At 40.6% G+C, this 21645-nt stretch overlaps 1 protein-coding gene across 2 annotated transcripts in view; it reads left to right on the top strand.

Annotated features, from left to right (window-relative positions):
* The window catches only part of scube3 (signal peptide, CUB domain, EGF-like 3), a 316073-nt gene that overhangs the window by 116828 nt on the left and 177600 nt on the right, over nt 1–21645 (top strand). For both annotated transcript variants that reach the window (XM_034172863.1, XM_034172864.1), the window contains exon 3: nt 5396–5521. In XM_034172863.1, coding sequence (XP_034028754.1) covers nt 5396–5521 — 126 coding nt within the window. The remainder of the gene's footprint in view (nt 1–5395; nt 5522–21645) is intronic.

Raw genomic sequence — 21645 nt, 5'->3', positions numbered from 1 at the left:
TGTCCAGGTGTTTTCCATAGTACAGAAACTTGAATCTTCGACTGGACTGGGTTGCTTGACGCGAGGACATTTCGCTTCAAATCGCAGAAGCTTCCTCAGGTAAAATTCTTGCTCTGGTAGTCTGACTTCTGTCTTGACTCTTGTAGAGAAGAATACACAGAAGCCACAAAAGCTGGAGTTTTAAACCTAACCAGACACCTCCTACCGAGAGGCCGACTGCTATAGGCTGGTGACTAAACAATAGCTCTAATTAGCACCTATTGTGCTCTAGTAAGCACCCTCCTAATGTAATTGTTGTTGTTGTTGTTGTTAACTTGGGCCCCGACTGATCCAGCATGGAAATTTGATTTGTGATCTGCATGTTTGATATGGCAAATTTTCAAAATAAAGTAATACTAATCTCTGTCAAAGCCAACATGATAATCATCACATCATAAAATATGCAGATGATTCAGTCATCCTGTCCCTTTTGCACAGTGATGACTCCACAGACCACAGTTTGGTCTTGCTGGACTTTTTAGAGTGGTGCTATTCAAGGTGCTAAGGTGCTGAAGGAGGTTTTTAATACTGTTGGGGCGGGTCTCCTAACTTTTATCAATGCTTGTCTTAGATCAGGGTCTGTTCCAGCTGCTTTTAAACATGCTGTGGTTCGACCTCTTCTTAAAAAACCTCACCTGGACTCATCAGTTTTATCCAATTTTAGACCTGTGTCTCATCTGCCATTTCTATCTAAGGTTTTAGAAAAGGTTGTCTTTTTACAGTTACAATCATTTTTAGAAGACAATCTCATCCTTGAAAAATTCCAGTCTGGGTTTAGATCGCGACACAGCACTGAGTCAGCACTTTTAAAAGTTCATAATGACATCACTTTATCAGTGGATGCAGGGAATCCTGCTGTGCTGGTTCTGTTGGACCTCACAGCAGCCTTTGATACTGTGGATCACACAGTACTTGTTTCCCGGTTCGAACATTTTATTGGCATTCATGGTACTGCACTTAAGTGGTTTAGATCATATTTGGCTGAAAGGAGCTTTTCTGTCATGATTGGGGACCTTTCCTCATCAACTGCTCCTCTGTGCTGTGGAGTGCCGCAGGGATCTGTCCTTGGGCCGATTCTATTTTCTTTGTACATTCTGCCATTGGGGTCAATTATAACCTAGCACAACTTGTCCTTTCATTGTTATGCAGATGATCTGCAAATCTATCTGCCTGTGAGGACTAATGGGAGTGATGCTTTGTCATCATTATTTAATTGTATTCGTGATGTAAAGCAGTGGCTGTCCCAAAACTTCCTTTACCTGAATGGTGGTAAAACTGAGATCATGGTGTTTGAGCGCACTGGCATACCAAATGTGGTAACACCAAATTTTGGTGATTTGGCTAACTATGTAAAACCAGCTGTCAAGAATTTGGGAGTGATATTTGACAGCTGTTTGAGGTTCGATCAACAGATAAATTCTGTTGTCAAAGCTAGTTTTTTCCAACTTCGCCTTTTGGCTAAAATAAAGCACTTTCTCAGTAGACGTGATCTTGAGATGGCCATTCATGCTTTCATCAGCTCCAGACTTGATTATTGTAATGCACTTTATTCGGGCATTAATCAGCCGTCTCTTGCACGTCTCCAGTTGATGCAGAATGCTGCTGCTAGTCTTTTGACAAACACTTTTAGACGTGAGCATATTACGCCCATCCTGTACTCACTCCACTGGCTTCCAGTTCGTTTTAGAATTGATTTTAAAATTTTAATGTTTGTTTTTAAAGCTATTTATGGCCTTGCACCTCCCTACTTGTCTGAAATTTTAACTTTGCGCACCTACAGTAGGACATTAAGGGCATCTGGCCAGCTTTACTTAGATGTTCCAAGGTCAAGATATAAACGCTGGGGTGATCATGCTTTTGCGGTAGCTGGCCCGAGACTGTGGAATGAGCTACCTCTTGAGTTACGTACTATTCCTGACCTAGCACTTTTTAAATCTAAGTTAAAGACTTATTTATTTAAACTGGCTTTTAATACTTAGTGGGGAGGTGACATGTTCTGTTATTTTTATGTTCTTTTTTATGTGTTGTTTTAAAAATTTTATTTTCTATGTGTTTTATTTTTGTAAATTTGTGTTTTTAATGTTAAGCACTTTGGACACCAGTCGGTGCTGTAAAGCGCTTTATAAATAAATGTTGATTGATTGATTGATTGATTGATATAAATGTGGATAAAACCAAAGAAATGCACATTGATTTCAGGAAAACACCACCTGTTCTGAATCATATGTCCATTGATGGGAAGCCCATAGATATTGTTGAGAATTATAAGTATCTGGGCACCCAAATTGACAATAAATTATCCTTTGAATTGCAGGTTAATGCAGTGTGCAGTAAGGCTCATCAGAGAATGCACTTTCTGCGAAAACGTAGGAATTATAATGTAGATGGTGTCCTCATGAAAATGTTCTACTGTTGCTTTGTGGAGTCTGTGTTAACTTTTTCCTTCCTGTGTTGGCTTAACCTATTGAACCTTAAGAATCGCAATCGTCTTTGTAATATTGTCAAGGAATGTGGTAAAATTATGGGAACTCAGTGCACGGACATTATGGACCTTTTTAAAACAAGGGTTGTGTCAAAAGCCAGGAAAATTATGGCCAATTCTGCACACCCTCTGCACCCACAATTTAAGTTTCTGCCCTCGGGCAGACGCCTGGTAATGCCCAGATGCAGAACCAACAGATTAAAAAACTCTTTTATTCCCACAGCCATTGCTCTCCTAAATAACACCTAAGGACTCACTGTTGCACTTAAGTCTACACTGACTCGCACCTTATTTCTGGGCTCTTGTTTTGTATATTTATTCTGCTGTGTTTTTATGTTTTTTATGTTTTTATCTTTTTTATGAATTTGTATGATGTGGTTTTATGAATGTAATGTAATTTTTACTGCTGACTGCACCTGAATTGCCCCCATGTTCACAAAATTATTGTTTTTAATATATGTGTGTGTGTGTGTGTTTAATTAAAGATATGTTTTCAGTAAAATAGTGCATGCAAAGAAATCATTGGAATCCCAATTCGGCCATGACATTAATGTCCACAGTTGTGTATGTAAACTTCTGGCAACAACTACGTTTTCTGTGTTTTGGTTGACAGATTTAAAATTTATCATGTACAGGCAAGTTTTCTCATTAAAACACAAACTACACACACAAACTATGCTGACCACACCTAGGCATTTTCAGCCCCCTATATAAATTTGTTAACCATGATGACCATATCTAGATGTAAATATGATGAAGATGAACCTGGGAATTACTGTAGTATGACGTGGTAATAAAAATGAAGTCATCAGAAAAAATACTAGTGGTGTTAATATGTGGGATAGTTTTGGGCATGGAGAGAACTGATTCTGTTATCAGGGAGAGAATAAGGTTTGTGGGCTGCAGTACAGCACACAGCAGGACAGCCTTTTTGTTTCAGTCCTGTCTCTCTGCTGTCAGCTTCACTTAAGCCGTGAGTGAAGCTGCCTCACCGAGGAGCTTGACCTCCGGTATCATTGGCCCTAAATGGGCCAGTAAGTGCTGAGTAGAAGTGTACTGTGTTCTCAGTGTGTGCCCCTCAGTCGTCACCATAACCATAACGGACAACTTTCCTCCGTCTGTCATATCAATCTCCACTCCGTCTGCACTCTCCATTTGTGTGTCACATTTGCTCATCTTGAGCTTCTAACTGCAACCAATTTTAGATTCCAGGGTTAAATCGATTTATCAGTTTGGTTCATTCTCTCAGAACGCATGCTTGGCTGATGATCCTGAATGCAAAACTTAATGTGTTCTGCTTAAACAGGTTTGTTTGTTTATATATATATATATATATATATATATATATATATAAACCGCAAATGTTGTTGTTACGTCATTTATTTATTTGTTTTAGTGTTCTGTAACAGAAATGTTTATTTGAAATAATAGTAACTTGTTAATAACAGTTGTTGTTGTGTTGTTTTTTGTTTTGTTTACATTTTAAATTATTATTCCATTTCTTCTCGGTGTCCTCTGCAGACGATTAAATTGAAATGTGCTGTGGTCTCTCTGTTTCCAAACAGGGGAGGCACCGATTGTGCAGTGTACCTTTAGAAATGTTATGTCTGAGAGAATTTGTGGGATCTTCAAAAAATTGATGGACATCATAGTCAGCCTAAGCACAGGTTCTGTAAGTGCTATACGGAGTGGGACAGAGACTCTGAATTTTTCCCAGTGAAAACTGGTGTTCATCAGGGATGTCTTCTGGTTCCTACACTGTTCAGTGCTTACATGGACTGGGTGTTGAATAGGTTGTGGAAACCTGCGACCTAGTTGCATTTGTTGGCGAGGAAAAGTTTACTGACTTTGACTTCATGGACGTTGCTGTGATCTTTGTACAACCAATGAAGACCCGATTTCAGCTCTTGAGAAGCTGAGTGAGGAATCTGAGTATCTGGGTTTGTGATTGTACTAGATCATGACTAGGCTTTTAATGACTTCCTAGCATCGGCCATCAGAAGTGTATCTATATGCAGCAAAAGTTTTGAACTTGTAGACACATTCATTTATCTCAACAGTGACATTCATGTTCTGGGTCCTCAGAGTTTGGAATCAAGAGATGCCTCGGAAGAGCTTATGGAGTCATAAGGTTGCTGGACAGAGATGTTAGGTGATGCCGATATCTTTTTAAGTGAATGAAGGTTCAAGTCTTCAAGGTTCCGGTGCTTCTTCTCTTTCTTTATGGTTGTGAGACAAGTGACCCACGTAAACAATAAAATATCTTTGGTACTAGGTCTCTTTGGAGCTTCCTTGGGTACCATTCGAATGTCTTTTTGTCAAATAAGTGGTTACTTAGGGAGATTCAGATGAGGAGTCTCACTTGCACTGAGAGGGAGCATCAACAGCATAGCATGTTTCTCCAGGCGTAATCCAGCAGGGATGAGCCTCAGTGTTGAGGGCCCATTCAGCTGGGATGCCTACGTTTCATCTGTCTATCTATCACTCATCTGTAGATACTTACTTTTGTCCAAAAATTGTTGACTTATGAATTCTGAAATATTTTTAATATTTTTTAATACTAATGCACATTTTCCCATTAAATGAATTGGTATCGTTAGTGAAATGTGCAGTTGTATGATTCTGGTTCATAGATTTTTCTAGTCTTAAAATAAACATCAGTAAGAAATAAAGTTATTAAATATAAAATACCAAAAAAACATTTAATTACAGCTCATCCATATTCCTGTTTTTTTTTTTGTTTTTTTTTTTAAACAGATGAATCAAGTCGTCACGACAGATGTCTCATACAGATTCTGAAATTAGTAACGTGGGGGTGGCGGGGTTCAATTCTCTTTAAGTGCTCTGGAATCACTGTGTATTTTCTCTCTGCAGATGTTGACGAATGTGCGACTGAATACAACGGTGGATGCGTCCATGAGTGCATCAACATCCCTGGAAATTACAGGTGCACATGCTATGATGGCTTCCGCTTGGCACATGATGGGCACAACTGTCTCGGTGAGTGTGTGAGGTGAACGGTTAAACTGATCATTCTTTGCCCTGTACACGATTATGCAGGTAAATAGTGTTAAATGGGCTTTTGTCAGGAGAACATATACATTATACTGCGCGTCAAAGCTCCACCTGATGGAACAGATGTCGGTGCATAAATTCTTCTCCCTGCGTGTCTGTCACATGCTAATATATGTTACGAGCGCAGAGTTTCACACATGAAAAGGAGTGAATTTATGAAGAGTTTGACCCTGAGCCTGGAGCTTTGAGTGAGCTGTCAGCCAAGCATGCTTTCCCAGGGTTTAATATTTCACCAGTGCAGCTTTCACATTAGGCTTGAGGAGAATGTGTTACACTTAACAATTTTATGAACTGAAGAGAAAAACGCTCCTTTCCGATTGCTGGGAGCTGCTAAACTTAAACATCATCTCTCCCCTTGTGTATCTGTCTGGTTCCTTCCCTTACATCACAAACCCCCCCAGGTCAGAACCTCACGTCCCAATCATCTCCTGATTTCTTACAACCTCAGCATGATGCTTCCCCCCAGTATGAAAACCTTGATATTGCGAGCTTAGTTTGCTTAATTGGGTCTTTTATTTATGTGAAGTGATGACTGTGAACTTATTAGCACTTTACGGATTCACTAATTCATCTCCTCCATTTGTGAACCTGTTTTCAGTCTCATCTCAAATGTCCAGTTGTGAATCATCAGCATAAGTTTGAAAGTTGGTGTTCTATATTCTGATGATGGTGCCCATGGGGACACTTGCAGTTTGAGAAAATGAATAAACAAAAAAGCTTCCTTCTCCCATTGTATCTCACCATAGAAGATATAAATGTGCATCAGCCCCAAGTTATTAAGTAGCAGCGGTATATTGTCTCAAGTGACTGTATTTATGACAGGTGTTTTTGCAGTAGTCTGACTTGAAATTCCTAAATGGAAAATTGTTGCTGTGTAGGATATTTGTGATATGTTTTAACACTACTTTTTCAAATGTCGTGCTTATAAAAGTTGGCTAAGGTATTGGTCTGGAATTATTAATACCGACAGGTACCTCGACACTTGCACGAATTTGGTCCGTGCACTGGTATGGCAGAGCCTTCAGCTTTCAGGCTCTTCTCCTGTGGAACCAGCTCCCAATTCAGATCAGGGAGACAGACACCCTCTCTACTTTTAAGATTAGGCTTAAAACTTTCCTTTTTGCTAAAGCTTATAGTTAGGGCTGGATCAGGTGACCCTGAACCATCCCTTAGTTATGCTGCTATAGACTTAGACTACTGGGGGGGTTCCCATGATGCGCTGAGTGTTTCTTTCTCTTTTGCTCTGTATGCAGCACTCTGCATTTAATCATTAGTGATTGATCTCTGCTCCCCTCCACAGCATGTCTTTTTCCTGGTTCTCTCCCTCAGCCCCAACCAGTCCCAGCAGAGCCCCTCCCTGAGCCTGGTTCTGCTGGAGGTTTCTTCCTGTTAAAAGGGAGGTTTTCCTTCCCACTGTCGCCAAGTGCTTGCTCACAGGGGGTCGTTTTGGCAGTTGGGCTTTTTCCGTAATTATTGTATGGCTTTGCCTTACAATATGAAGCGCCTTGGGGCAACTGTTTGTTGTGATTTGGCGCTATATAAATGAAATTGATTTGATTTGATTTGGTATGCAATCTGCCCTGCCAGAAGAGTAAACTTGTTGTAGACCGATGTAAAGCACTGTAAACTGTGCACGGCTGTGTGCATGTGTGCAAAGAACATTTAGAAATGTTCAAAATCTCTGGCACGCGTTAATTTTGTGAACTGCATGTGAACATTGTCTAAACAATTCAAAAATACTGTGTGTCACTGCGAGTCATAGCTCATCTGAACGATTATGATGAAATGTTCAATCTATAATAAACATAATTTTACAGCTACTCATAAGAAAGAATGAAAATACAGTTTTATCATGCCATTACAATATAAATATTATAAATAATTACCTTTGAGATGATTCCAAATGTGTTCTCCACATCATGAAGCAAATGAGAACAGCTGCAGCTGTAGAAAATTTCTCTGTGATTTTGGAGCGATTAGAGGTGGTTTCATCAGCCACATTCTGAGAGCAAATGATTAAATAATTATTTTATATAACGCAGCATCCAGCAGCACAAAGCACAACGTCCAGTGGAACACAGTGTGTCGCATTGGCATAACGAATTTGTGTAGCAGTGCAGGGGTTAAATGCGTGCAAGAGTCAAGGTGCCTTTCCTCTACCTAAGTGACCTGCTCCACCCCCGGTCTGTGTATTGGTAGTCCAACTGCAGGTCTGTGCTTCGTACTCCCTGCCTGTATCCTTGGACTCATGAAAATTCAGTAAGGTATGTCTTCTAGAATATATTCCATTTCTAAGGTAGAACTCTGCTAGTGTATACTAAGGTATATCTAAAAAAGGAAGAGTAGAATAGAGTAAAGTAGAGCCACTTAGGTGCCTGGTCTTGAGAACCAGGGATGGTAGGTTTTTTCACCTTGGTTTGCCGGGCTAGTGACCGCCCCCTTATACGTAGTCATCATCATATTTAAACCCTTGTTTAAGGGACTAGGATAAGAGTCCATCACCTTGGTTTGCCGGGCTAGTGACCGCCCCCTCTTATACGTAGCCATCATGATATTTAAACCCTTGTTTAAGGGACTAGGATAAGAGTCCATCACCTTGGTTTGCCGGGCTAGTGACCGCCCCCTCTTATACGTAGCCATCATGATATTTAAACCCTTGTTTAAGGGACTAGGGTAAGAGTCCATCACCTTGGTTGGCTGGGCTAGTGACCGCCCCATCTTATAAGTAGCTATCATTATATTGTAACTTATATATAAGGAACAGGGTAAAATTCTATTATCTTATTATGTAGGACTATTATTTTACATAGTTATCATAGTATAAGAAAAAGTTTAGAAAATTATTTGCAGGTAGAAAACACTTAGTAAATCAGTTGTAAGTACGAATAGCTATGAATAAGTTACACAATATACAAACAGTATATGGAATATATATGAAGATTACCAGGCACGAATAAACGTGTCATATGAAAACTTAACCTAAATGTCATGTCAGTCCCACCAGCTGTAAATGGGTACCAGCCTTGACTGGTGAAGTAACCTGCAATGGTCTGGTGTTCCATCCATGAGAGGTTGTAGACTCTCATCCACTTGATGCTATTGTATCGGAGGGTAAGCACTGGCCCAAAGGGCCCCACGGCCTATGTTAGGACTTACTTCTGCACCCTGTATGTTTGAATTCTTTAAAAGGGGATCCACAACAGCAGTTTTTAATAAGCTCAGACTTTAAAATATCCCCATGTTTTGGTTTCTCCTGCTGTATTTCTGCGTGTCTCTCATTCCTGCTTTACTTTCTAGGCCATTTAGCAATGGCGTTTATATGTGTGTGGCTCATTTGCCGCGCTGGGGATCATTTCCTGCTTTGTGAACAGGTGTGTAATTGCAATACACATGGCTGCATCCAACCAACCCCTTGATCTAATTTGTCATCGTGAAACGCACGAGCCAACATGCAGAACTTTTATGATTTACGTTATTTTATTCCACCAATCTGCCTGTATGGAGCAGAGTTGCAACAAATAATCAACTTTCAATCTACAACTATTTTGATAATTGATTAATCATGTTGAGTCCAAATTCTGTGACTTCAGCTTCTTCAGTGTGGACATTTTCTGTTTTCTTTGCTCCGCTTTGGGTTGTGTACAAAACAAGACATTTGCAGTCATCTTGAGCTTTAAGAAACTATGAAGGACATTTTTCTCCATTTTCTTATATTTTATGGCCCAAACAACTAATTTATTGATCCAGAAAATACTAATGAAAAGTATGACACAGTTTTATTTTCTGTGTGGTTTTGTCTCTCAGGAAAGATCTGTGCAACATTTTCTTCCTTAATTGTTTGCCCTATTTATTGATTCGTTTTCTATACCCACTTACTCATGTTAGGGGTCACGGGGGGCTGGAGCCTATCCCACCAGTCACAGTGCGAGAGTTGTGCTACACCCTGCAAAGAATGCCTGCCCATCACAAGGCCACATATAGACAGACAAACCCAGATGCACTTTCAGAGTTTCTACTTCACATAACCTGCATGTCTTTGGAAGTGAGGAAGCCGGAGCACCCAGAGCAAAGCCACGGAAACACACAAGAAAACATGCAAACTCCACATAGAAAGGACCAGGTGGGAAGTGATCCCAGGACCTTTTCGCTGTGATGCAACAGTGCTGACCACTAAGCCACCATACTGCCCTCTCCTACAGATGCTTTATTATTATTTCTGGCATTTATTTCCTTTTATATGTTTGGAATTTTTTAACCATTTAAAATAAGTATTTTTTTATGACAAATAATACAACGGCATGTTAAAAAGCTATGCAAATGATTGCTTGAGGTAATAATTTGCATTAGGTTTTTCCAAATTTAGAGCAACTTTAACTTTTGACCCCTGTACAAACTGAAATTGACCTTTGTCACCATTCTTGCTGTTTTTACCCCATAACTCAAATAACATTCAGTCACAGATAGTCGAAACTATCCCTTTTTGGAATCTCTATCATTAGACAAATAATGTGGTATACTTTTCAATATGATTGAAAAGGTCACCATCTTTTAATTTTGACACCTGTGTAATTCTTCAATTGACCCCTGCCTGGCTGCCTATTGAAAATTCAAGTGGACACCCTACCTTTTCAAATGGGTAATGTTAATGTCTAAGGTATATTTGTGCCAAATTTGGTGCTTGCATCACCATTTGAAGGATTTCTTCAGTTGTCCGCTGCGCTATTTAGTTGCAGCCGTCGGATGGAAGTGGTTCTCTGGGTTTGGCACTTTAGTTAAGATGTTGATTTAATTTCTGATTATTAAATGATAACTTTGCCTCAACATAGATACTGCAGTTTATAGAAGCATCAAATCTGATCTCTGCTGTTTCTGTTTGTTTTTTTCTTTGTTTTTTTGTTTTTTTTTTGGGGGGGGGGGGGGGGTTGTAAAAGCTGGCAATTACAGAGTCTTCAGCTCTTGTGCTGAGTCCGGACGTTTTTCTACGTAGTTTAACTCATTCTAATGCCCCCAACTTGGCTCTGCTAAAAGGAATAATCCTCACAAACACAGAGTGGAGGAGAGGAAGCAATATTGCCAGGTTTCATGTTGAGGCCCTCGCTTCCTTTTCTAGGTTTAAGCTCTTTATTTTGGCTCCTGAGAAAAGATTAGCCTCTTTGGCCCTGAACTGGAGAGACTAAGCAGCTGGTTTCCAGACGAGATCGACCCTCATAAACCTTCACAGACCAGATGAGCCTGAGGCTTCACAGGCGGAGATGTTCACCTGATCCACAAAGGTCACCCTGAGGTTATAGTACGAGATCTTTAAGGTGCTGTCCTTTGGGGATACCTCATGTTGTTTTCAGCAAAACTTCTGTGATTTTTCTCTTATTTCTGCTTTGGCAGCTAAGATCTGGGGGTAACCTTTCATTCTAAACTGCCACTGGCTTTAAAGTTCTGCTGTAGCCTGCAGGCACCCGTTTGTGTGACTGTCAGTTCAGCAGCACAAGTCAGGCCACAACGCAGCAACACCTGCATGTATCCTTTGTTTGCCAGCCGCCACGCGTGCCACATGACTCCGTGTAATTGGATGTGTTGGCAGCATAATGACATTGGGTGGTGGCAGGAGGTGGCGGTGCATGAAGCAGAACGTAGCCTGATGCGTCTCGCTGGGAGTGCTGTGCTTTCTGAGGACTTCCCTGTCCGCCCTGAACTGCAAAGATGTCAGGAAGTCAGCAAGGTGGAAGCAATGCAATATCACAGCGAGCCGCTGCTTTCGGCGTGGAGTGAGATGTCACTCGCTGTATAATTTACCTCTCAGGCAGCAATTGCATCAACTGCAGATCTCTGCATGGAGCAATGCTGCGGAGAACTAGTGGGGCATGAGGAGTTGATTGCATCTTTTGTAACTGTCATAGCTGTTATCCTGCAGAAGTGATAGAAGGAATTGGCACCACACCTCTTTCATGTCGAGGTTGTAAAAAATTTTGGGTCTTGGTTTAAAATGAAAACAAACAACACGATGATCAATGTCGATTTAATCCAAAACACACATCTTCTTGGCAATGAAAACCAGATGCAACAAGGTTATTAGTAGCACCGCTGTCCCCGTATTTATGACCTACGTGTTTTGAATGAGGTCCTACAGAAACCCAAATACCCTTCGATCACTGGTAGTTCGTTAAACTGTCTGAGGTAACTTATATCATCACTGTCTGCAAAATAAGTCCCAGGCTTTACCACCACAGTCCCAACATTTAGATACCATGTGGTACTACCAAAATTATACAATTCAGTTATTCATTAAGTGGAAATGTCACACCCTTGTGCACTGTGCTGGAGTAATTAAGGAATAAAGGCAGGATTAAAAGTGATATTAAATATTTTACAGAGCATCGCCACTCTGGAAAGCTTTTCTCTGTTTGTTTTTTTTTCATGAGTCTGAGCATATTGGTATTTTTTTTGGGGGGGGATCTGATTTCAGGAGGCTCCACACAGCTCAGAGGCAGTTTTCCTTTGATTTCTATTGACCAGAGCTGATTTGGTTTGTATTGATTTTGCGGAGCTCAATTCCCGGTGCAATCTATAGGGAAATGAATGCCCTTTTACTTTAACCTTCCCCAAAGACATTAAGTGATCTACAGCAGAAAAGCAATGCCATTACAGCTTTAAAATACAGGTTTATAGAACAGCTTTGATGTCGTGACAAAGACAAGGTCACCATTTAGTATTTTGCTAATGGTTATGTTTGCATACTCGTCACAGTTTTTATGCTAATCACATTGGGAATGTCCCTAAGAATTTAAAGTGTGTGTGTGTGTGGGTATGTGGGTGCGTGCATGTGCATCCACCAAGTCTACAACAAAGTCATTGTGTGCTCATCTGGCTTGACCTGAATCCCTCGTAAACCTTTGGGGATCATGTTGCAAGGTTGACTAATCAAACAGGAGGTTCCAGGCTGATGTGTTATTGACCGGGTTCTGGGGTTTGTGCGTGTGTGTGTGTGTGTGGGGGGGGGGTCCACCACCATCATCATCATCATCAAAGGGCATCATGCTGATTTGCTTTGCAGCCTTTGCTGTTTTCTTAAATGCATTGTATTTGGGACTTCTAAAGCAAAGATGATAGCACCGTCCACCCACCCACCCCCAAACACACACGCACACACACACACACACACACACACACACACACACACACACACACACACACACACACACACACACACACACACACACACACACACACACACACACACACAGTATTTGAGTCCAGCCTGCGTGGGGTGCATTTAACTTTCACTTCCCTTTAAGATTTGGTGTAGGGAGTCGATTATCTGGTTAACCTCACTCCTATCGCAGCCGGAGGGCTTCAGGATGGCACTAACTCTTTTGGAGCAGCAGGAAACCCCATAATTTACCCTGCTTTAAATGCAAACCTCCTCCTCTCCCTCCCCAGTGTGCTTTTGTTGTGACATGTACAGATCAGGTTTTGAGAAGGGTGTCTTCACAGTTCAGAGGAGAGCTGGATTGATGAGGTAAAAGACTGATTTCAGATTGGTGCATTAGCTGCCTCCTGAGGACTACAGGAACAGACTTTCTCAGGATTTCTCAGCCCTATCCACCATGAAATTAACAATTCCAACTGAGGCCACGGGCAGGGCTTTGGGGAAACTCAAGACTGAGATTAAGTTTAGGGGTGTAGGCATTGAGCAGACTGTGAGCCATCAGACATCGGCGCAGGGCCTCTTGAGTCCTCAGCATGAGGCTGTCCAACTAAACACTTATCCTGGGGTTTTGTTTGTAAAATATTTCCAGACTCATTTTGGAGGAATGGAAAAATATCATTTTGCATAGTTTTTCATTTAGGAAAGAATTCGGCAACAGATTGGAAGTGGAAAAAGGCCTGTGCTTATTTACCAAAATGGTTACTGGGAGAAAGAAAAAAAAAAGAAAAAAGTCTGAGTTTAATCAAAGCTGCAACAGTTTTGTTTATGTAATTGCATAAAATCAACTGTCCCTGGAAGAAATTGTACAGTAAACAGAGATTTTATGTTTGCAGAGCAGATGTAGCTGACTGTATTTGAAGTATGAAGAAATGGAACCATTAAATCAAACTGTCTCCTCCAGTTTGCAACAGCCACCCTTCTATGATTTGTAGTTCAAGGTGAAGAATGTGATTTCCTGCACATACCATTTGTAAACATTCAGCTGACATGTGTCAGACTAGGGTGGAGTGTGCAACATGCACACTCCACTTCTGCTATCACATAGTGACAGCAGAAGAGGAAATCCTGTAATCCTTAATTAATGCGTTTAATTGGCATTCATCTGGGATGTGTTCTGGCTCCTACAGTGTTAATGTTGCACCAACTGGATGTTTAGTAGGGTGGTGGAAACCAGTCCTTAGGTATGTGCCTTTGTTAGTTAGGAAAGGTTTACTGATCATGCTGTTATCCTTTGCAGAATCAAGGGATACCCTGGTTGGCAACACTTGTGAAACTGAGCAAGGAATCACAGTGTTTGGGTTTGCATTTTCCTTGATCAAGACTAGGATTCTGGCTTTCTATGATGTCCGTGTCAAACTTATCAAGACATTCACTTTCCTCAACAGTGGTCTCTAGGCCCTTGGTCTTTAAGATCGAGAGATGCCTGGGAAGAGCTTATGGAGTCTAGAGCTGAAACAACTAATCGAGTTAATCGATTAAAATCGATTATTAAAATACTTGTCAACTAATTTAGTCATTGATTAGTTGCTAAATAACTTTGTTTTACCACAAATGTTTCGTTTCGTCCATATAATCAGCCGAGCTTTGCTTTGAACTTGAACCAATGAAGGAGTACTTTGAGCTGCTGTTTCGTTGGATTAATTTGTTTTATTTAGCCGTTAATCTTAATTTTTCTCCACTAAAACCCTAAAGAGAATATGTCTGTGAGGAATATGTGCCTTTTTAGTGTTAAACTAACCTGTTATGGTCTTCTGAACATTTGATAGAATATTTATGCTAACGCCGTTGATAACGCATTAGCAATGTCTATGGGCGTTTTCTAGTGTTAAAGTTAGCATTAAGCTGCTGGCATTTCAGCATGTTTGTGCATTGTTTTTCTATATAATATTAATGGCTCAGGCATTTGCTGTCGTAAAAGAGTAACGTATTACAAATTATAATAGTTTTTTTAATTTATTTTTATATATTAATAATAATAGCAACAATAATAGTAATAATAACTAATAATGCTACAATACAATTTTAGAGAAAGAGACATGAGTCACATGTGTCATTGTGAAATGACCACATAGTTTGCAAGTTATACAGAGAATGTTGCACATATAATGAGTCAGGCTACAGTTTTTGATTTAGGTTTTATGGTTAACTGGTTATGCTAATTGCTCATTTGCAGCAACAAAAATACCTCTTTTCACCATATATTTTATAACATTTATATGTTTCAATGTTGTTTATGGCAACTCAGCACTTTTATAAAACAATGTCATTTGAAATAATTATTTCTGTTCTTTATTATAAACTGTTTTATTCTGTATTTTATATTTCAACAGCCAAGGGACATTTGACGATTTGTTGATTTTCAAGTATTTTAAGTTTTCAAATAATGTTCATTTGTTCAGTAAAGTGATGGAAGGAGAGAAAAACTGTTTCCCTGGCACATTTTAAAAAAAATTCCCAGCTAATCCGATTAATCGATAAATTGTGTCGAAACCCCATCAGGTTCATCGATGATCCAAATAATCATTGTTGCAGTCCTAATGGAGTCACAAGGTTGCTGGACAGAGGTGTTTGGTGAGGCTCATATCTTTGCAGGAATACAAAGGTCCTAGTGTTTTCGGTTTTACTGTATGGTTGCGAGAGATGGACACTAACATACATACAAACATCTTCAACCACTTATCTGGGATCGGGTTACGGGTGGAGACTTACAAGTGACCTAAAATGATGATTGAAGTCTTTGGTGCTAGGTGTCTTTATAGAATCCTTGGGTACCACTGGAATGACTTTGTGCCACGTGAATAGAGATGAGTATTGATAAGATTTTATTGATATTGATACCATTATCGATTCTGCTTATCAATCCGTTTCTTTATCGATGCCCTTATCGATACCTCTTGTGAATTCTCTGTGTACTACAAGTAGGCTTTACAAGTTTCTATGTCAAACAACATTTTATTGTGTCTTAAAGTAAATAAATATGAAATTGGTCACTGGATTCTTAAACTCTGGACATAAATAGAAATGAACAAAATTTGTAGTTTTGTCAAAAGCATTTCCTTTCAGATATTAATGACATGAATGTCTCTCCACACTCCTGAGCTGAGCTCATCTGGCTGCTGGAGTCTGCATGTCTGCAGCCATACAGTCTTGGGCTGCTGCACGTCAGCGCAGGACATCGCATTTTGGGAGGAAAAAAACATTTTGATCAATTGCAGTTTATTGTTTGTATTACAACGGTTAGAAAGAGGTGTCATTTGATTTAAACGGCGATTCGCTTTGAAGTTATTAATTCCGAGTGGACTCGACTCAGCAGAGAGCGGCGCAGCGTTTGGAGCAACGGAACGGAGGACGATTCTTGTTTCTTTCTTGCAACAAGACAGGAGTCCCAGTTAGGTCACTTTACTCTGCACAAAAGTGCCTCACGATTGACATATTTTAATGGCTTTGAGAGGGGATAAGAAGCGGAGTTGCCACTTCTGAAGAGGAGCGAAGCAATGAACCAACAAACCAGTGGATTGAAGCACTGCTTTGTTGGTTCAAGGTTCAAAGCAGAGCCAGGCTGCAGAAGCGGTTCATTACAGATCCGCTGCAGGGTCTGTAATCAACATAGAGAAATGATCATTTTCCCGACAAACACCCTCAAAAACAATGGCCGCTCTGAAGGGAATTGTTGAGCAAAAAGGCTATTGATATCGGTGGATCGAATCATTTCTTAACGATACCCCAAAAGAACCGGTTCTCGATACCCAACCCTACATGTGAAGGGTGACTTATGGCGACTCTTGTGCAAAGAAATACTTGCATGGTGAGAGAGTGTTGGGTATAACATTGTGGCAATATGATGCATTTTCTCGGTGCATGATGCAGCACGAAGGTGCCTCAGTGTTGAGGACCCCAGCAGGTGAAGGTGAAGGGGACATCCACGCTTTGCCTGAATGTGGCAGACAGATGGCTACTAGTTGTCTGCCTGACTGGTAGGTATCTAGGGCACGGGGTGGTTCCATGATGTGGTGGATGTGGCGACACACTGCACCCATGCAGCCTCCCAGATTTTACTTTACTTGACTAGTTGTTTATTTTCCACTACAGCCTTCTGCTTAGATCAAGCCAGATGCCGCGGAGCAGCGTAACCCCTGCTGCTCCCCCAGCTGTTTTTCTCCATGTTCACGCACATGGCTCTGATTTGCTGCCTTATTAAAGAGTGTGCTCCTGCTCAGCTCCTGTTAAAAAATAAAATGCCCAAAGAAGCCAGTGTCCGTCCACTCACCTCCTTGTCTCTGGTCTGTCTAGACCGCAGAGACGGTTCTGTCTGTTCATGCAGTTGCCAAGCGGATGCACAGACAGCTTTGATGACTGACAGCAGCAGTTTTTCACTTTTCGCCCCATGCAGAAAATCCAGGTCAGCGATAAATACCCCCAAAGTCACTGAACCCTGAAAGAAAAAAGAACAACGAAAGAGTTGAGAATTTCTTCAAAATGAGTTTCTGTAATGTAACCACTGTGTTTACATGGTTCTAAAGCTCTGCACAAGGCCAAATGTTATATATACAGCCAAGGCTATCTGAGAAACCAGCGGACACGGCTTCCACAAATACAACCGATCTCTTAATCTCTCCCTGTTTGAACCTTTTCTTACCCCTACGGTTCCTCCATTGAAACCTAGGACAGACCAGGGATGTGTCTTATTTTTTTTATTATTATTTTTATTTTTTAAAGCTCTTAAACTTGATTAAAACACTTATTTTTCCACCGTCTCCAGAGAATTTTGAAACACTGTTTTATGTCCAAATAACATGAGCACTTCTCCCGACCGTGCTAGAACCCCCCTTTTCAGCTTGGAAATATTTGCTTTGGACGCCAGCCTTGCCCAGCGCACAACACAGGCAATTATGGGAGCTATTTAAACAGGAGAGATCTACTGACAGGCGACGCCTCATTTGGAGGGATGAAGGAATCAGGAAATGAAACATTCATTGATGCGCTGAGGGCATGGAAAGAGAATTCTCTCCGGGCGCTCTGAGGCTGGCTGCATATCTCATGGGCATTTTATGCATGCATGGAGGGCTGTCGTGTTTGTGTAGCCTTAACATGTGTGAATTTTTTTGGGATGGTTTCTGTGACTAAGAGAGAAATGGAGAAAGATTTTTGGTCTGTGTTGTAGGATGCGTTTGTGACTGGGTCATGGAGTTTGGGTTTTTCTGCTAACAGTTTATCTACAAAGGTACGCTGGAGGTTGCTGGTAGCTGTTGTCGACTCAGAGGTTTTCTCCCGCGTTGCTGCCTCTTTTATGAGTGGAGATGAGACCATACAGTCGATACCAATGAAGCCACATATTTTGGAACAAGCTTGCCAAACTTGGCTGTTTTTTGTTTGTTTGTTTTGGCCTCTTGACTTTAAGTGTTAAATGTCAACTTCGGTAAAGTTTGCCTTGCTTCATCTGCTACCATGGACTGGGTGTTTGGTAAGGTTGTGCAAACTAGTGGCTTAGGTGCCTTTACTGGTGAGGAATAGGTTTATTGACTGTCACAAGCAATGCTGTAATCTTTGCCAATCAATAGATACCCTGATTGCAGTACCTGTGAAGCTGAGGAATTGAAAGTGTCTGGGTTTGCGATCGTCCTGGATCAAGACTAAGATAGAGGCTTTCAGTGACTTCCTGGAGTCAGAAATGTGACTGTATGTGGTGAAAGTCTCAAACCTCCTGAGTAATTCATTTATTCAGCACTGATATGTCTCCTGGATACTCTGCCTTTGAGATCAACAGACACTTGGGAAGAACTTAAGCTCCTCTCACACAGACAGCATGTTGTGGCATTGAGAAGTGCCTGTAGCATTCACCACCCAACTCACCACTGTCTGCCAAAAACACATCACACAATGCCACATGGTTGCCAGTGTCGCAGACCGAATGATCCGCCCCTAAAAATCGGTCTGCCCTGCCTCCACTGTGCATGCATCATTTGCAACCACAGCACCCAAAGTGATCAAATGGATTAATATGATTATTAACCATCAGATGATAAGGTAAAACCTGTTAAATCATTCTAAAGTCAGTTTTAAGCAGAAACAAGGCCATTTTAAGCTAAAACGAGGCAAAACTCTGTGGCGCTTTGAAATGACCGACGCGCATGTGAACGCATTAGCTAGCAGCTCATGTAGCTGTGTTGCTCTGATCGTTTCCTCCACCTTTTATGATGAAATAATGCTGAATTTATGTGGAAATATTGTTGTACAAAAGCTTCAGATATCTGTCACTGAGACAGATGATGACTGGAGTGCAGTTTTAAGCAGAAATGAAGTGATAATCCGTGAACCACGGCGAATGACGGACGTGCAGTGAAGGCAGGGTGGACCGATTTTTAGGGGGGAACTGTTCGGTCTGTGACACCGGTGCTGAACAAAGGCGTTTGGTGATACTGATGCCTATGCAGGAGAACAAAGATCCAAGTCTTTAGGGTACTGGTGCTTACTGTCTTAAGGGCCTTTCACAGTGAACACGCAAAAGTGACATGGTGCACTCTAAAACCCTTTATTTTCAATGAGAAATGTCACACAAATGCCGCGTCACAGTTCAACGTACAAAAATGGAGTTTGTGCAAACACTTCTCTGGGGGCGCGCACCGCCACTTGATGTCAAACTCCCCACGGTCAAAGTTCAACTCAGTATAACTTTCACCGCTGTACGCTTTTTTGAAAATTTATTTTCATTTATATAACACCAAATCACAACAGAGTTGCCTCAAAGCGCTTCAGACAGGTAAGGTCTAACCTTACCAACCCCCAGAGCAACAGTGGTAAGGAAAAACTCCCTCTGAGGAAGAAACCTCAAGCAGACCAGACTCAAAGGGGTGACCCTCTGCTTGGGCCATGCTACAAACATAAATTACAGAACAATTCACAGAACAATTCATGGACGAATATACAAGAAATGCTACTGGCGCACAGGACAGGAGGGTCGCCAACACAAATACAACTCCCATCTCTGGATGGAGCTGCACCTTAAACAGGGAGAAAAAAAGAATCACGCATTAGAAAGACAAAAAATACTGTATAATTTGCCAGCATTAAACAACAAGAAAAACAGAGAAACACTAAGGTGATCGCCGGCCACTAGCCCTAAACATCACTAAAAGACCCAGAATTTAGGTAAAGTTGAGGCCGCAGCCCGCTCCAATTACTAATAAATGAATTAAAAGAGTAAAAAGCGTAAAACAAAACTGTACCAGTATGCTAGCCATATGAAAGGGAAAATAAGTGCGTCTTAAGTCTGGACTTGAAAGTCTCCACAGAATCTGACTGTTTTATTGACGCAGGGAGATCACTCCACAGAACAGGGGCACGATAAGAGAAAGCTCTGTGACCCGCAGACCTCTTATTCACCTTAGGGACACAAAGTAGTCCTGCACCCTGAGAACGTAAAGCCCGGGCCGGTACGTAAGGTTTAATTAGGTCAGCTAGGTAGGGAGGTGCCAGTCAATGAATAATTTTATAGGTTAGTAGCAGAACCCTAAAATCTGATCTCACTGGGACAGGAAGCCAGTGAAAAGATGCCAAAATGGGTGTAATGTGGTTGTACTTTGCTTTGTGTCAAACGTCTGGCTGCAGCATTTTGAACCAATTGGAGACCCCTAATGCTAGACTGCGGTAAACCAGAAAATAGAACATTGCAGTAGTTCAGTCTAGAAGAGATAAATGCATGGATCAGGGTCTCAGCATCAGCCATAGACAGGATGGGACGAATCTTCGCTATATTTCGCAGGTGGAAGAAAGCAGTCCTAATAATATTTCTAATGTGGAGGCCAAAGGACAACGAAGGATCAAAAATTACCTCAAGGTTCCTCACTTTGTCAGTGTGATGTATGACACACGAGCCGAGGCTGAGCGTTAACTGGTCAAATTGATGCCGATGTGTCACTGGACCAAGAACCATCATTTCAGTCTTATCAGAGTTTAAAAGCAGGAAGTTTCTAGACATCCAACTTCTCACTGCTGCAAGGCAATCTTCTACCTGAAGCACGGTGTAACATACCTTCACGTTTCCAATAGAAACAAGGCATCAGGCCAAAACAAGATGACAGACTGCAGAAATGTATCAGAGGAACATCAGAACTGCTAATTTATACATGGCAGTTTTCTAAAGAAAATCCTTACAAATGTGTTTTTACCTCAAAACTGTACATTTTGAAGTTTAAAAAATGTTTTAAAAAACCTTAATATTAAATTAGCCTAAGTAAAATACCTTTAAGTAAAACAAACAAAAAAAAGACTCTTTAGAAATCTTTGATGTTCATATCTGTAAATTAAAACCATAACTTATGTTATTTTTTCAGAAGATAATCTCCTGATTAACATTATAATGAACCTTGGGCATTTATATTTAGACAAATAAAGTAGCATGACAAGTAATGTGTACATTTTTAAGTCTGGTAGATTCATTCATTTATATCTCCAATTCAACCAGGAAAAAAGGACACTGTAAATATTACAAATATTTATTATAAACACAACAGGAGATGATGTAACATTGACTGCAGTATGTCTGTTAATTAAGATTTCTCAATTACATAAATCTCATGATGAAATCATTTTTAATTTAGTCATTTCAACATTTAATTATGTCCTCATTGACTATGTGATTGCTTTTAATGTAATCAGGACTGAGTAATTACTAAAATTTGAATTTGACTATTCTAGTGATTGTGAATGCTTTGAAATTGTGCATAATAGGGGCGGGGCTTTGTCTGCCTGTGCAAGTGTCTTTTTTGACTGAACTTTGACTTCATGGACATGTTTAATGATTCATTCATTTAATGTTAAAATATAAACAGAAACAGCTTTGTCAAAT

Source organism: Thalassophryne amazonica, chromosome 6 (assembly GCF_902500255.1).
Source record: "Thalassophryne amazonica chromosome 6, fThaAma1.1, whole genome shotgun sequence".
Classification (NCBI taxonomy): domain Eukaryota; kingdom Metazoa; phylum Chordata; class Actinopteri; order Batrachoidiformes; family Batrachoididae; genus Thalassophryne; species Thalassophryne amazonica.
The sequence above is the reverse complement of the archived record's forward strand: the minus strand, read 5'-3'. Positions and strand labels throughout refer to the sequence as shown.